We start from the raw sequence: 16,252 nt of genomic DNA, 5'->3' as shown, positions 1-16,252 counted from the left end.
TAGGTTATATATCCTCCTACCTCACTGATGGATTTGAAGCCTATTGGTTAGTTATCATCAAGCTAGTTCAAGCTGAGCATGTTGTATACAGCTTCTTCTTGGAGCCACAGGTGAGACTTGGATGACAAATGGACATCAAAGATGGATGAGCAGTCCCCAAAAGGGCATGTTAAGCTCTCATACAATCCCAAACAACCCATGTAGAATGATACAGGAAAATAGCAGTAGATGTTAGCAGAAAACACCATCGAAGCACTGTTTTATTAAATTCAGGAATGAATCTGGAGAAATTTTGTTTTGGCGACTCATCAGAACAGAAGAACCAAAAGACCCAAAAGTTATTTGGATGACATAGATGTTCTTGCAGTGAGTGTGGGATGTAACAATATGCAACTTAGAAAATCTACCTAACTCACAAAGATTTCCTGTATGTGATAGATCTGAAACCATCTGAAAAAACTGCACAATAGTATCATCAGGGAATACAACAGTCTGTACATATCAATTGTACCAATGGTATGAAATAAAACAGAGAAGATAGGAAGTGCATAGCTGACCAGATTTTGAAAAAGAGTTTAAGTGGTCCAGTATGTCAAAAATTCAAGATGGGCTGGACTGCTTATAAGGCAGGCAATGATCTTTAAGTTGGATTTACACAAAGTTACTACCAGGTCCAACAGCAAAATAAGACAAAGATAGCTTTTATTGTTTCTGTTTGATTTTATGCTTCAAAGCATCTCAGAAGCATGAATATCTACCTTCTGTCAAGGACATATGGAGAAGGTAGTTGGAGACTATTTAGAAATATTGGTGCACCTCCATTGAATGGGCAATATACCAGTGGGGCTGCAGGAGCAGGCACCCATTGTGATCCCTGTAACTTAATAGAAGCCCTTGTTGTAAGCTGTTCTAAGATCTAATTTACAACTGCAAGTTGGAGTTGTATCCAAGGGGGGGGGGGGGGTTAAGAAATAAAAGTATTTAAAACATTTTTATAGTCATCTATCTTGAAGGCTTATTTTTTCCTTATAAACTGATTATTCATAAAAGGTTACTCTTTTCCTATAATTTTAGAACAAACTTTTCATTTAAGTAGAAATAGGTTTAAGAATATCTTTTAGGATTTTATCATTAGTTTTTCTTTTAAAAAGGTACTTTATTGCATAACTATTAAAATGTTAAAATTTTAAAAATATTGATACAAAGAAATAAGTTAAAGCTAGATGTAATTTTGAAAAATACAGGATAGAAGCACTCATTGAATTTCAAGAAAATACTATATATTTTTAAATATTTATTATATGCTTTAAGTTACACTCATCTGAAAACTACAAGCAGACAATCTGAGAATATTATATTCCGATTACATCCAAGAACAAAGATGATTAACATTTTTTACTTTAACATCATTTTATGTATAGTTTACAGTTGATGAAAAAAAGATCAAAGTTACATTAGCTTTTTTTTAAACATGGAAAAATCAGTAAGGAAACTGGATTATCAAAGACACAGCATTACCAATATAAGAGTAAAAATGACTTCTAAATATTTTCAATTTTTAACAACTTACAATTCAATGTTTTTTTAAAAAAGTAATAAATTATGTCAATATTACAGGGTCACTGTCAGGGTGAAAATATACATATTTAAAAGTAAAATATATTAGGAAAATGCTTTGGGTTCGTTTCATCTGTTTTAATATTGGCGTACCCCATATCACAGAGAGTAAAAGTACACTTCATCAAATTTGTTTCACTGAGCTGGACATTAAACCAGACTTTTTCATAAATTTCAACAGAAGCACAGTAATACCATCATGAGTAAAGTTAAATACATTAATTTAAGTGTGTTGATTCTTCTATCAAATAAGCATCCCCATTCCCTAATGAATTTTGGATATTCCTTTAAAAGTACAAACCCAAAAAGCTCTATTTCTTCAAGGAAAATAATGGGGTCTTCAGTGATTTAAGGGTTTGGAATTCACTTTTTTAAAACCAATGTAAAAATAATAACTCTCTCTCTAAAGTCACCTAATACTTTTGCTCATGGATTCCCCACAATAATTCTCAATATAATATTGAAATTCTTAATAATACTATATAAGCTTCAAGTTCCAATCTAAGAAGTTATCTTGAAGTGATCCATCTAAGAAAGGTTCAACGACATCTTCACTATTTTTTTTTAATAACACTGAGTTATATTTATAGACTAAAAAATTACTTAGTTTTAATTTACATTCTCAATTACAAGAAAGGTCAATTTATATTAGGCTTTGATCCTTGTTACATAAAGAGGTGAGCTAGCAAAAAAGATTCCATAGCAAAGATAGACTCTTTATTTGAATGTACTCAAACACTGTTTGGTCTCTTGATTCCAGATTATGAGCATTAAAAGCTCTGTGTGGGTGGTTAGTAAGAACATGAAAACCACAATAAGACTTGTATATAACCTTGAAATCCACTAATTTCCTTGTCTTTAATTATTCATTTGGCTACAGGAAAATGGGGTAGAAAAAATCTATTTTTATAGGCTCTTCTGTAAAGCAGAGTTTCTGCCTTTTGTTATCCCCCCAAATAATCAGGAATATTGCATATAATGAAAATTTTCTATTAACTTTTTAATTAGCATAGGGGATATTTCAAGTTAAGAATTTGAATAATCCTACTCTGCTGTATGTTTGATCTAGCTCAGTCATAAGTTTTATGAAAGCAGGAAACTCCATCTTTAACTCCTGTTACATTTCCCTATGGAGACTGACACAGTGCTATACTTATGGAAAATGCTTAAATTCTGTTTCACTGAATGAATCAGAGTTTGATACTGTCTCAGAAACTCTCCTCTAGCACTCTAAAAACTGAGTTTCATATAACTGGACCAATTTGAATTTTGGAATTCTCCAAGTAGAAAGGCAGGAATAATGACTTACAAAACTCTTAACTTCATTTCTCCACACACGCACTCCTTTTCCCCCTTTCCAATATGCAAAACCAAAATATATCACTAAATATCACTAAATACTAGACTACCTTTTGTTTAGACTGGGCAAATACAATCTTTCTATTTCAGTCAAAGGTAGCAGGTAGTTCAAAATTCATCAGCCAAAAATCAGTTCTGTGATTCAGAAAATGATTAAAGTCCAGTTTACACTTCAAGATTAATTTGATAGACCTTTTAATGGAGCAAGTAAAATATCTGTTTCAAGATTATATAATTAAAAAAGGTGCCAAAGTTGATTACATATATAACATGCTGCCCAAAGACAGAATGCTTTTAGACAAGTTTTTACTTTTCCTTCCAGACCAGAAGGAAGGGGTAGGAAAATAATTCAAATAATGTATATTTTTAAGTATACCTGACAGTGTCCTTTGAAAAAAAACTAAATATTTGCTGGTAAATATGAATACTTAAAATTTCACTATTTGCAAAATATAACACTTCAACTGTTACAATATATTTTCAGTCTTTTTTACTGAAATATTTCTGTTTTATGAAGCCTTGCATCAAACCCAAATGCACTTAATTTTTTTAAATAAATAAATACTCCATAGACAGTGACTATTTCATTAATAAGTTACACAAAGAATAAATAAATCATGGCACACATGAGTCCAGTCCCTACAATAGTGAATTGTTTCAGGTGTCATATAAATAGCTATATTATATGTTTCACATTCAATTTAAATGCAAAATATCAGGGTTGGAGCACAAAAAACAAAACAAAACCCTTACTTTAATGGACATAAATAAAATGAGAGTTTCCAAAAGCAGATATGGATAACTCTTCTTACCTTTTCTCAAAATGTCTTCCCCATGCAACCATCCCACAATTTCAATGACCAAAAACAAAACAAAACAAAACCTACAAACATTTAAAAGGCAACAGCTTTGGCAAGCTATTAGCTTCTTTCAGAGGCTTTTAATTATTTGGTGGAAAGTAAATAAGTTAAAATAAGAATTCTCCCTCTTTTGGCTTATTCCTTCTCAAATCTCTTCCCCCTTCCCCTTAATAATGAGAAAGCACTTCTTGAAATGAACACAATTATTTTAACCACAAAACTGCTTGGTTTTAAAAGTATCAATTATATGATTAAACTAACACACACAAACTAGGATGGGGTCCTAGAGGTGGTTACACGCAGAGCTAAACTTGCAAGAGATCTCATTGCACATGTTGAAACTTTGTGACACAACCCAGCTTTTGAAATATAGTTGGAAGCCAAGCGGTAAAGCCTTTCAGCTCCAAAAGTGTTGAAATGCCCAGGAAGCACCTTCTCTACCACACCACTGTCCACCAATTCTATCAGACGCTCACAGGTTACAATATAATCATTTATTCGGCTATATGGAAGCCAGTCAATCATTGCTCCATCGTAAACAACATCTCCACTGAATAGAATCTTCCGATCTTTGTCGAGTAAGCAAATGCTTCCCCTGGAGTGACCAGGCATGTGCATAACAGTGAGTTGTCTGTCACCAAGGCTGATCACATCCCCTACAAATGAGAACAGATTTTAAAGATAAAAATCTCATTAAAAACTTTGTTACAAAGTTATATGCACAAGGAAATAAAGTTAAATGGTTTGAGAAAGAAAACAATAGGTGAAGAAAAATTAATCTATAGTCTTGTTTCACAAATAAGATTATTCCCCAAGTAAATTTTTAGAGTGAATTAAGTGTTAGTACTTGGTCTGAACTCCTAAATAAGGGTCTGGTGATGGAATGCATATCTTGTTTAAGGCCTTTTAGCTCAGAGATGTTCACTGTCAGATAGATGGGCTGAAAGGGAATGAATTTTTTGGACACAGAAATTATATAAAACCAGAGAAGTTATACTCACTGCATAGGTCATCTCTGTAGTGATATGATAGTTATAAATGGGTTATTCGTATTTTCCCCTCGATCTTTCTAATCTAGCTCTAGTTCCATGATACAGTTAAATCCTTGGATAATTCTCAATCTTCATTTGAGATAGCAACTGATCAAAGAGAATAGTTACAAATTTTTCAGAAGCTTCAACTTCAGGGTTTGGTAATATATGTAAATGAAAACATTTAATGAATTTGTGTAGACATTAGCATAAAAAAGGTTTTAGGGACATGTAATGAAGACCCAGAATATAATATAATATACATTTTAAGAGATGAAAGATTGAAAAAAGGCAACAGTATTTAGTATGAAGTTAAGTGATTGAGGAATAATAGATGAGACTGTCTCCATTTCAAATCAGTAGCAAAAGCTGTTACAATGGAGCTGGGGGTTTCAAGAGAGCCCCAAAGGAGAGAGCTTGAGTAAGTTAGGAAAAGGGATAATTTCCTAGAAATAAAGTACTCAGTAATAGCTAGGGTCCATTTGATAGATTATTTTGCTGTGAGAATTGACAAATTACCCCGAGTCCCTAGCTGTTCAAACTGGGCCCTGTGGGGGAATATTGTTGTTCAGGCATTTTTTTCCTTTTCTTTTTCTGTAGAGTGCTTTGCAAAGCTATTTATTTCATTTTTTAATTGTTTTGAATTTTATAACCCCCCCCAAGGCAGTCTTTACATTATTTCCATGCTAAATACATTGATCAAAATTGAATGTGTTGAGAGAAAAATCATATCCTTAAGGAAAAAAATAAAATATAAGGAGAGAAAATTACATAATACAGAAGATAACTTAAAAAAATTAAATAGTCTTTGGTCTTTGTTAAACTCCACAATTCTTTTTTCAGACATTGATGGTATGCTCCATAGCAAATATTCTAAAATTGTCCCTGATTATTGCAATGATGGAATGAGCAAGTCCATTAAGGTTGATGATCACCCCCAGATTGATGTTAGGGTATACAATGTTCTCCTGGTTCTGTTTGTCTTGCTGAGCATCAGTTCATGCAAATACTTCCAGGCTTCTCTGAATTCCCATACCTCCTAGTTTCTAATAGAGCAACAGTGTTTCATAACATACATATCCCACAATTTGTTCAGCCATTCCCCAGTTGATGGACATTACTCAATTTCCAATTTTTGCAAAGCTTTTTAAGTGCTAGTTGATATTACTATTGCTCTAGTAGACTTTTTTCCCAGATGTTTGGTTTTTTTAAAGATTTTAGAGTTTTACAATTTTTCCCCTAATCTTACTTCCCTCCCCCACCCGGACAGAAGGCAATTTGACAGTCTTTACATTGTTTCCATGTTATACACTGATCTAAATTGAGCCTATGAGAGAGAAATCATGTCCTTAAGGAAGAAACAAAGTATAAGAGATAGCAAGATCAGTTACCAGTTCTTTTGGTAAATTTAAGGTAACAGTCCTTGGTCTTCGTTCAAATTCCACAATTCTTTCTCTGGATACAGATGGTATTATCCGTTGCAGAGAGAGCCCCAAATTGTCCCTGATTGTTGCACTGATGTAATGAGCAAGTCCATCAAAGTAGATCATTGCCCCCATGTTGCTGTTAGGATGTACAATTGTTCAGGCATTTCAATCTTGTCTGACTCTTTATAACCACATTTGGGGTTTATTTGGGCAAAAATGCCGTTTTTTTCTCCAGCTCATTTTACAGATGAGGAAAATGAGACAAACAAGGTTAAGTGATTTACTTAGGAACACAGAGCCAAGAGGTACTGTGCTGTGGGGCTGGATTTGAATTCAGGAAGATAAATCTTCCAGATTTTAGGTCTGGTACTCTATCTACTCAAGGTGACAAGAGTCTAAGTGTCTTGGGGCCAGATTTGAGACCTGGTACTTTAGCCACTGTGCCACCTAGCTGCCCCATGGGGAAATTAACTTTGAATTAATACCTTTTGGATCCTTCAGTAGAAAATCAAATTAAAAAAACACAAATTTCTGAGCCAAGTGGCTGAAACTTGCTTCAGAAGAATATCACATACAGGGACTGGTTAAAGGTTCATGACTAAGTTCTGACCCAATGTCTGAGACAAATGTCTCTTTTCATACTGTTATTATTCTGTTCCTAGAGCTAGGTCTCAAGTTGATGCCAGTGGAAATGGAATGAGACATTCCTCAAATCCTTTGAATAGAATTGTCTTGGAAGACAAGAATACACTGCCTTTGGAAAACTTACAATCAGTCTTATTTTATTTATTTGTTTGTTTATTTATTTATGTGTGTGAAGGGGAGGGAAGAAACTTCTACTAATTTTGATAATTAACTACTCAGTTGTGATCAGCTGATTAAGAAATTCAGGAATGAACTATCCTCAAACAAATATTAACAGCTTAGGATAGGTATTAATTTTCAACTAGGTGCTAAGAATAAATCCTATCCCTTCTTGCAACTGGGTAATTGTGAATTTAGCATGGAAGAAGCACTGTATCTAGCCTAGGTTCAAATCCCAGTTTTATTAATTGCATCTGTGTAACCTTAGACAACTCACAAGCTCTCTGGGACTCATCTACACAATGAGAGGTCAGACCAGAATCATTTTAGCTCTAGGTTTGTGAGTTCATAATTTGATATGTTTTTTAAAGAAGAAAAATTTTAGTTAAATTACAGTAGTACTTTGAACTTAAGGATTGTATTACTTTGGACTTTTCACTGACTTGTATGGGGTTCAGTTTAGTGTTAAGTAGAAATTAAGCAAAATACAAATGATTTAAAGAGTTGTATTTTTGTAGGAAATGTTTATGTTGGTGATATGGCTCTTTCAGTAATCTGTGGTTAGGGAAAGCCTAACATGGTCAGGTATATATGTCCTTTGAAAGATATCTACCAACAATTATCCACTGAATAAGCAAAGTGCTCAGGATGGATCAGTTTATTCTTTTTTTTTATTTTTAGGTTTTTGCTAGGCAAATGGGGTTAAGTGGCTTGCCCAAGGCCACACAGCTAGGTAATTATTAAGTGTCTGAGACCAGATTTGAACCCAGGTACTCCTGACTCCAAGGCCGGTGCTTTATCCACTACGCCACCTAGCCGCCCCCCTGGATCAGTTTATTCTTACAGACTTTGACTTATGGGGCCAAACCTTTTAAGGTCATATTAAGCAATAAATAATACTTCTTTACTCCCACATAATTTTTGCTTCAAAATATGCACACATAATGTCATTTGATATTTACAACAACCCAGTAATGTTCATACCAAGAATAGTATGCATGAGAGTATTATTAGATCAAAAATGCCATACAATATCAGAGCAATGGTTTCCCCACTCTTTTAATTCTTATTATAGATAATGTGGTGAAACTATTTTTACAGTGCTATTTTAAAATCCTGATGAGCTCTATTCAGATGAACTTAAGAGTTGTAGCCTATGATCAACTAGAATTTGTTCTGAAAAGATGAGCCTCTCTGTTCTGGGAATATTTCTTTTAATGTAAGATGTCAAAGATGCCCAAGAAGTTTCAAAGGAAATGTTGTTCATAAAAGAGGTATGGATTAGACTGGAAAGAAGAAAACTGGAACAAATGACCAAAATTAAAAGGCAAAAATGGAAAGGTCATCAAGCTTCTCTAACTGTGGAGAGAGTCTAATGGATTTTCATTTGAGAAATTACTTTTAGACTTTAGAATTCTGATCACTGCAATGAAAAACCACAAAACCAAAAGAATGAAGGTGAAATACACCACTATCTTTCTGACAGAACATAAGATGCAGAAAAATACATGCATTTTTTTTAGACATGGCTATTGTGGGAATTTGTTTTAGGTAAGATATAATTGGATTTTTTTTTATTCACTGGGAGAGAAGGGGAGGGAAAGATTTATATAAAAATAATTATTACTTTAAAAAATATAAAAATAATTTGAAAAAGAAATTGCTTTATTCAGAAAAGTGTAAGGACCATTACAATTAAACTATGAATAATTTTTCTCAATAACATATACTGTTTTTTCAGGATCTCAAATTATCTAGAGCTAAAAGTAACCTAATCTCTCTCTCTCCCATGTTCTTGCAAGAAACTACTAAAAAGATGAAATATCAAACTACTCTTCTTACTATTGGAGAAGCAAAAAATAAAAATAAAAAATCAGTTAGAGGAGTGGTAAAGGAAAAGCCATCTGTTTATTAAGTTTTATCAGGCTAACAGGGCACATCCCTGGGGAGGTTTTGACTCAAGAGTAAAAGGAATCTAAATCTACTTAAATAGCGGTTGAAAAGCAATGCTATAAAAATTGTTTGTATTAGTTTTTAGTATAAGTAATAACTTACTCTTTAATAACTTACTTCATTTTTGTATTTATTCTTAATTATTTTAATAAAGAGTGATGGGGGAGAAGACAGAAAAGACAAAAGACAGAAAAATTCCCTCAATTTCATTTTTAACCAAATGGGATGCAATCCAGGAACCTCTTGATCAAAGGGTAGAGAAGCATATTCTAATTAATGGCCAAGTATTTAACATGAAAGATAACTCGAGTGCAGAATTTTCAAAAACATTTGTTCAAAATACCAAACGTACCAAAATACTTATGATTAAATGGAAGTTGTTCTCCATGACAATAAATTCAAAGAATGGATTCCAAACTGCTCCATTTTCCAACTGCAAAATTAAAGTCTCATGATTTTTGTCTTTCCAGGCAAAAAAAGTTTTTAAGCTGATCATGGAAGAAGCATCATTCTGTTTTCATTTTGATTGTTCTTTGAACAAGGACTTCATAAGTTAATATATTTTTTTTGAGTTTCAGAGCTCCAACTGAGCCAAATACAAACCAAGCAACTGACAGTTTTGACCTAGTTCTTATCTAGTCCAACCTTTTACCCAATGCATTAGTCTTCTACATGACTCACAAGCCCCAAACTCTGCCTCAATACTGTTTATAATGCAAAACTTGCTACTTCATTAGACAGGCAATTTCATTTTTGAATTAATAGAAATTTCATCTTGACAATGGGTAAAAATTAGCCTTCCAATCATTGACCCTAACTAACTCTTGCCCTCTGAAGTCCTACAGAATAAGTCTCATCTTTCTTATACCTGACAGTCTTTTGAATACACTTATCCAACATCCCCTAAGTTTTTTTTCCTAGGATAACTCCCCTTCTTTACTCCTTATAGATAACCTTTACATGACATAGTTTTGAGTTCCCTCATGGACCTCTGGACTCACTCCATCTGACTAGTACCCTTTCTAAAATATCACACTCAAAACAGAACACAATATTCTAAATATGGCTTGGTGAAAGCTGGGTACAGTGAGTACAGATTATCCCTCTGCACCTGGACAGTGATGCCTCTTTTTTGTAGATACTCCTTGGGCATGTTTAAAACACTATAGATTTTCCATTAGGATACAGCATTACCAGGTAGTCTACTTCTGGCCTTGTATTAGAAGCATTGGGCTATCTATAGAACACTGGAGGTTACTGAAATTCTACCCCAAACTGTTCTTAACTAGGTAGCAAAGTCAGCCTGATAGAATTATTTGGGTTCAATAACTTCAAGTAATTACTTTGTAAAATAATAATACTCATCTTCATGTCACAAACACACAGAATGTAAATAAAACTATAAGTGAAATTCATGAAAATAGTATTAATATATATATTTAAAAAAGGGAATTATTTTTCTATTAATGATAAATGTGATTTACTACTTTCTCCTGTGTCCCTCAGTGTATAATTTACTAGCTGTAGGATAACAATCCAACAACTGTTGGACACTGGGAAAGTAACTACCCTGAAGTGGATACAATTTATTTTTTTTTGCCTTTCTAGCACTAAGTTCTAGGGGGAGAGAAAAGGTATATTACTCCACATCACTGTTTTTAAAGTTTGGCTATTTCCAGATCTTCTAGTTACTTTGCCAGTAAAATTAATCCGAAACGTTTTTGAGACAGGAAATGAACATTTGTAGATAAGGAAGAAAATTGATATTACTTAAAGAGGTGAAATTTACAGTTCCTGATGTGTTAGTAGAAACTGTTGTTTTCGATTTTTCAAGTGTTTTGTAAATACTACGCCTTTTTTTCCCACACCTTAAAACTTAAAAAACTAGTCATGAAAAATGAACTTGAAAAATGCCTAGTTCTCCAAAATTCTGTGAATATCTTTTCTAAAAGCTACTCTTTATATCATTAAAAAAAATTAAAAATTTGTAGACAGCTATAACTGCTTAAAAATACTACTTTTTAAAAACTATCTGATTTTATAAAACATCTGCAATAATTACAATACTTGTTAACAGTAAATTTAAGTTTGTTTCCTTGTTTTCACTGTCATATAAAGACCATTTCTAGTCAATTCTAGTACAAAGTTAAGTCAAAAGACAAGTCAAGAGAACCACTTGCTCTCATGGTGCTCAATCCAATGGAGTAGACAATATATAAACTATTATGTATAAGTAAAAAATATACAGGATAAATTGGAAATTATCAACAGTCGGAAGGCACTAGTATTAAAGGAGGATGGGGAAAGGCAACCTGTAGAAGATGGAATTTAGCTAGGACCTGAAGGAAGCCAGTAGGCAGTGATAAGGGAGAGCATTCTAGCCCAGAGGGACAGTCAAGGAAAATATCTACAATTTGGAGATGGAAACAGCAAGGAGGTCACTGTCACTGGATTGCAGAATCATGGGGGGGGAGGGAAGGAGAGAGGTAGAAGAAGATAGATGTAATGTGAAGGAAGACTGGAAAGGTCTTATTAATATTTGCAGAACTGACTTCAAGATGTTTGACTTACTCAGCACTCATATCTTCATCCATCAGCAGGTCCATTTACTGTTGAGAAATGGATGTTTTAGCAGAAATGTAGAAATTGTTCTTAATCTACAAGAATTTAATCTTACAAGGGTGTATAAGACAGGAAGGCTGAAATATTCCAAACTCTTTTTGAAAAGTGATGACATGGTACCCTGTAAAATTTTATAAATCACACACAAAATATGGCAAGTACCCTTAAAAAGATAGCACTAGAAAGGGGATAGGTCTTTTTAAAAGAAGGCAGTAAATATTAATTCAGCAAGTGAGACTTGAGATGGTTGCTATAGAAACAACTGAATGCAAAATTCATTTTTTACAATTCCATTAGTTAAATTATTAATCAGAGGGAGTCATTAGTTAGTTAGAACTTCCATTCAAAGGAAGACAACAAAGCAGGTGGAGTCTTAGGTGGCTGGAAAACTGATAATGAAGGAAAAAAATATCCTTGAAAAAGCTTCTTAGAAAAATATTGCTAGAATGAAAATGGTTTTTTACTCCTGCTTCACCATTTATCAAGAAGTGACACAATAAAGTAAAAGGTACACAGCAGGGACTTTCCAGATGAACAGAGAGAATGTTAGGGAAGCCAATTTAAGGCTGCCCCACCTCCTATAAACTTCTCATTTTGAAGTCATGATGAAGAGAAGGTTCCAGAACCACATTCAAATGTTGAAGGCAGGTTAAGAATTAGCAGACTGCTCTATCTCATTTGCATTTTTTTGGTAAAGACTATTTGCTTTAAGTAGTGAACAGAATTGGCACTATTTAAATTGTTTTTCCTTTTTGTCTAGTGGAATTGTAGAGTTGAATGGGGACAGATTAAATGTTCATTTGATGACTACTCTATCGGCTTTCTATTCTCACAATTAAAGGCTTCTTTGAGTCCACAAGAAAGGCAAAAATCTCTTTGAAAATAAATGTATAAATAGTTTCCAATCATTGTTCTCTAGAATGATTCCCTAAAACTATATGATGGAATTGATATTGCCACGAACTGAGTTGATGGTGGGAGAGATTTTCAGAAAAAAATCTTTGGCTTTAAGGACCCTCAATTTGATGTAAGGCACTAAGTAGTTTTTTATTTAAAAGTGCTTTTGGGGGTAAAAGCACCACTTGTACAAAAATATTCATAGCAGCCCTGTTTGTGGTGGCACAGAATTGTAAATGAAGTGAATGTCCTTCAATTGGGATTTCGCTTAACCAACTGTGGTATATGTATGTCATGGAACACTACTGGATCTATTAGAAACCAAGAGGGATGGAAAGTCAGGAAAGCATGGAAGGATTTGCATGAACTGATGCTGAGGGAGATGAACAGAACCAGAAAAACAATGTACCCTAACAGCAACATGGGGGTGATGATCAACCTTGATGGACTGGCTCATTCCATCAGTGCAACAATCAGGGACAATTTGTGGCTGTCTGCAATGGAGAATACCATCTGTATCCAGAGAAAGAACTGTGGAGTTTGAACAAAGACCAAAGACTATTGCCTTTAATTTCAGAAAAAAAAAAAAAATCAGAACCATCATCTCATTGTATAATTTTGCTATTTCTTATCCTTTACTTTTCTTCCTTAAGGATATGATTTCTCTCTCATCATATTCAACTTAGATCAATGTATATCATGGGAACAATGTAAAGACTAAGACTGCCTTCTGTGGGACGTGGGGGGGGAGGGAAGCAAGAATAAGGGAAAAATTGTAAAACTCTAAATAAAATCTTAAAATAAAAAAAAGTGCTTTTGGGACAAAGAGTTTTTCTTATAACTAAACTAGGGGTGAAAAGAGGAGATTATCTGTTTGAGCTGTAAGAAATAATTTAGCTCTATGAATAGGGAAAAATTCATGATCAAATTAGAGATAAAGAGACAAGATAAAATTTCAAGTAATTAAAATTATTTGAAATTATAAAGATTTTGCACAAACAAAACCAATGCAGTCAAATTTATAAGAGAAACTGATAAATGGACAAGTTTTTTTTTTTTAGGTTTTTGCAAGGCAGTTGGGGTTAAGTGGCTTGCCCAAGGCCATACAGCTAGGTAATTATTAAGTGTCTGAGACCCGATTTGACTCCTCCAGGGCAGGTGCTTTATCCACTGTGCCACTTTAGCTGCCCTGACAAAAGATAATCGCAGTAAGTTTCTCTGATAAAGACTTTGCTTCTAAGATATATACAGAAAATTGGCTTAAATTTATAAGAGCTATTCCCCAATTCATAAATGGGGGAAGGAAGACATCCAAGTTATCAATATCAATAAAAACCCCCTCTACATTAAAATAATTAGAAAAATTCAATTTAAAGTTTGAGATTTCATCTCATTCCCATACTATTGACAAAGTTGACAAAAAGTTAAATGACAGAAACTAGAGTTTATGAGCCCTAAATCCTTAACCTGTGTATGTATTTTAGTCCATCAAAACCACTAGATTCTATATCCCCAAAGAGATTAGAGGAAGGAAAAAAATATGAACAAAAGTATGTCATCAACTCTTTTTTTGGTAGCAAGAGATTGGAAAGTGAGGGAATACTCATTAATTGGGGAATGGTTAACAAAGTTATTGTAAATGTATACTATTATGCTATAAATAAAGATGGAAGGAAGGTTTCAGAGAAACATGAAGACTTGTATGAATTGATTTTGAGGAAACTAACCAGAACCGGAACAATTTATACAAAAACAGCAAAATCATGACAAAGACTTAGGAATTCTTATTAACAAAAATGACCACTACAATTTAAGGGAACTCAAGATGAAACGTGTGATAGACATATTTTTGAGACCTTTTTTGAGGACAGTCAATTTGGGAATTTGTTTTACTTGACTTACATATCAGTAACAGGATTATTTTTCCCCTCCTAAATTTTAGGGGGAGGGAAGCTGGCAGGGAGGAAATGTGTATCTAAAAACAAAATAAAATTTCATTCAAAAATAGTGCAAGAGGGAGTGACTAGTGTACTAGCCCCAGAGAAGGGAGAACCAGAGTTCAAATTTGACATCAGACACTTAATAATTACGTAGCTGTGTGGCCTTGGGCAAGCCACTTAACCTCATTGCCTCGCAAAAGAAAAAAATAGTGCAAGTCTGGAGGATCTGGGTTCAAATGTGCCTTTAGACAGACTCTGGACAAGTCATTCAGACTGCCTTAAAATAACAAGTGTCTGACCAAGGATCGGAAAATGGCTGGAGAAATTGTGAAATTGTGGCATAATGAATGTAATGCAATATTGCTTTGGTAGAGCTGTTAAAGGGAGAAACGTCAAAGCATTCCTCGGACAAATGTGAAGCTGCACCTGTAAGGAAGTCACTCAATCTTTCAAAGTTCTGGATAAACTGGAAAAAAAAAAACACCTAAGTTTTACAAAAAAAAAAAAAGAAGCAGAGCCTCAGATGAGGTAGAGTGAATTTTACCCAAATGAAATCACAGTCCCCTCATCATGAGATTCTTACTCGTCTAGATGCACAAACAAGGTTTTTGCGGCTGGATCCCCCTTGACAGTCAAATGACCCTTTCTGGAAAGGCGTAAAATGTGTAAGATTACAGAACAAATCCATGACATTGACATAAAAATATGGTTTTCTCCCATCTTAAGAATCTCCGAATGGAAGTCGCCTTAGACGGCAGCTGGAATGTAAAAACCTGGCAGCCGGGGAGTCGGGGCCGGCGCCTTCCCCCTCGGGGCCGGCGCCTTCCCCCTCGGGGCCGGTGCCTTCCCGGCGCCTTCCCGCGGGCCTCGGGTCGGCGGGTCCGGCTTCGCCGGGGCAGAGGAGGCGCGGGGAGGCGCGGCCGCCGGCTACCGGGGAGGGAAAAGGCGCGCGCCTTCCGGCTCGGCCGGCCCCCGGGACAAAAATACGAATTCGTGGCTTTCCGACGCATTGGGAGCGGGAGCGCGCGGGTGGGCCCGAGGCCCCGCCGGGCACCCGCGGGCGGGTCTGCAGGCCCCCGCCCGCCGCGCCGCGCCCCGCCGCTTACCCTCCTGCAGGATGTGGGTGGGCTGCACCGCCTGCACGCGGAACTGGCGCGCGTTCCAGCCGGGGCTGGGGGCCCGCACCACCTCGCTCTCCGACAGCCAGGTGGCCGTCTCGAAGTTGTCCCCGCGGGCCAGCGCGTCCGCCTCGGCGCGGTGCACCGCCACCCGGTCGAACTGGTAGAGGCCGCCGGCGTGGTCGAAGTGGACGTGGGTGGCCACGGCCAGCAGCGGCCGGCGCGCCGGCTCCTCCGCCCGGTCCGGGTCCTGCAGCAGGCCGGCCGAGTACAGGTACTCGGGCAGGCTGCGCAGCCCCAGGCCGGTGTCGATCACCACGTCCTGCTCCGTGCCGCGCACCAGCCAGATGTTGGCGCGGTTGCCGGACTCGAAAAAGCGCTCCTGGATCCAGAAGACGCCGTCGCCCAGGGACTTGTGCGCGTACCACTCCAGGGCCGACATGGCGGGGCCGGGCGGGCGCGAGGCGGCTGCGGACACGCTCCACGCAGACAGCTGCGGCTCCCGCGGCCCGAGGACGGCGGCTCGGCCGGGGGCTCGCTCCGGGGGGCGGGGCGGGGGCGGGGCTCGGCGCCGCCGCAGTGGGCTCGGCGCTGCCGGCGGAAGGCGCCGCGTCCTCCGCCCCG

At 36.5% G+C, this 16,252-nt stretch overlaps 1 protein-coding gene across 1 annotated transcript; it reads right to left on the bottom strand.

Moving 5' to 3' along the window:
• Positions 1 to 1,306: 1,306 nt before the first annotated feature.
• MBLAC2 (metallo-beta-lactamase domain containing 2) lies at positions 1,307 to 16,132 on the bottom strand. The gene is made up of 2 exons (XM_074199949.1): positions 15,617 to 16,132; positions 1,307 to 4,492 (listed from the first exon to the last, which is right to left on the bottom strand). Exons 1-2 carry the CDS (start codon positions 16,068 to 16,070, stop codon positions 4,107 to 4,109), a joined length of 840 nt encoding a protein of 279 aa, XP_074056050.1. The 5' UTR covers positions 16,071 to 16,132; the 3' UTR covers positions 1,307 to 4,106.
• Between the last annotated feature and the right edge of the window lie 120 nt (positions 16,133 to 16,252).

This window comes from Macrotis lagotis, chromosome X (assembly GCF_037893015.1).
Source record: "Macrotis lagotis isolate mMagLag1 chromosome X, bilby.v1.9.chrom.fasta, whole genome shotgun sequence".
NCBI classification, from domain to species: Eukaryota; Metazoa; Chordata; class Mammalia; order Peramelemorphia; family Peramelidae; genus Macrotis; species Macrotis lagotis.
The sequence above is the reverse complement of the archived record's forward strand: the minus strand, read 5'-3'. Positions and strand labels throughout refer to the sequence as shown.

Excerpts from the sequence above, each read along its gene's own strand:
- MBLAC2 (XM_074199949.1), bottom strand. The coding sequence starts at position 16,070 with ATGTCGGCCCTGGAGTGGTACGCGCACAAGTCCCTGGGCGACGGCGTC. Across the intron at positions 4,493-15,616 it reads CACCCACATCCTGCAGGAGG|GGGATGTGATCAGCCTTGGT; the intron begins GTAAGCGGCGGG and ends TCTCATTTGTAG.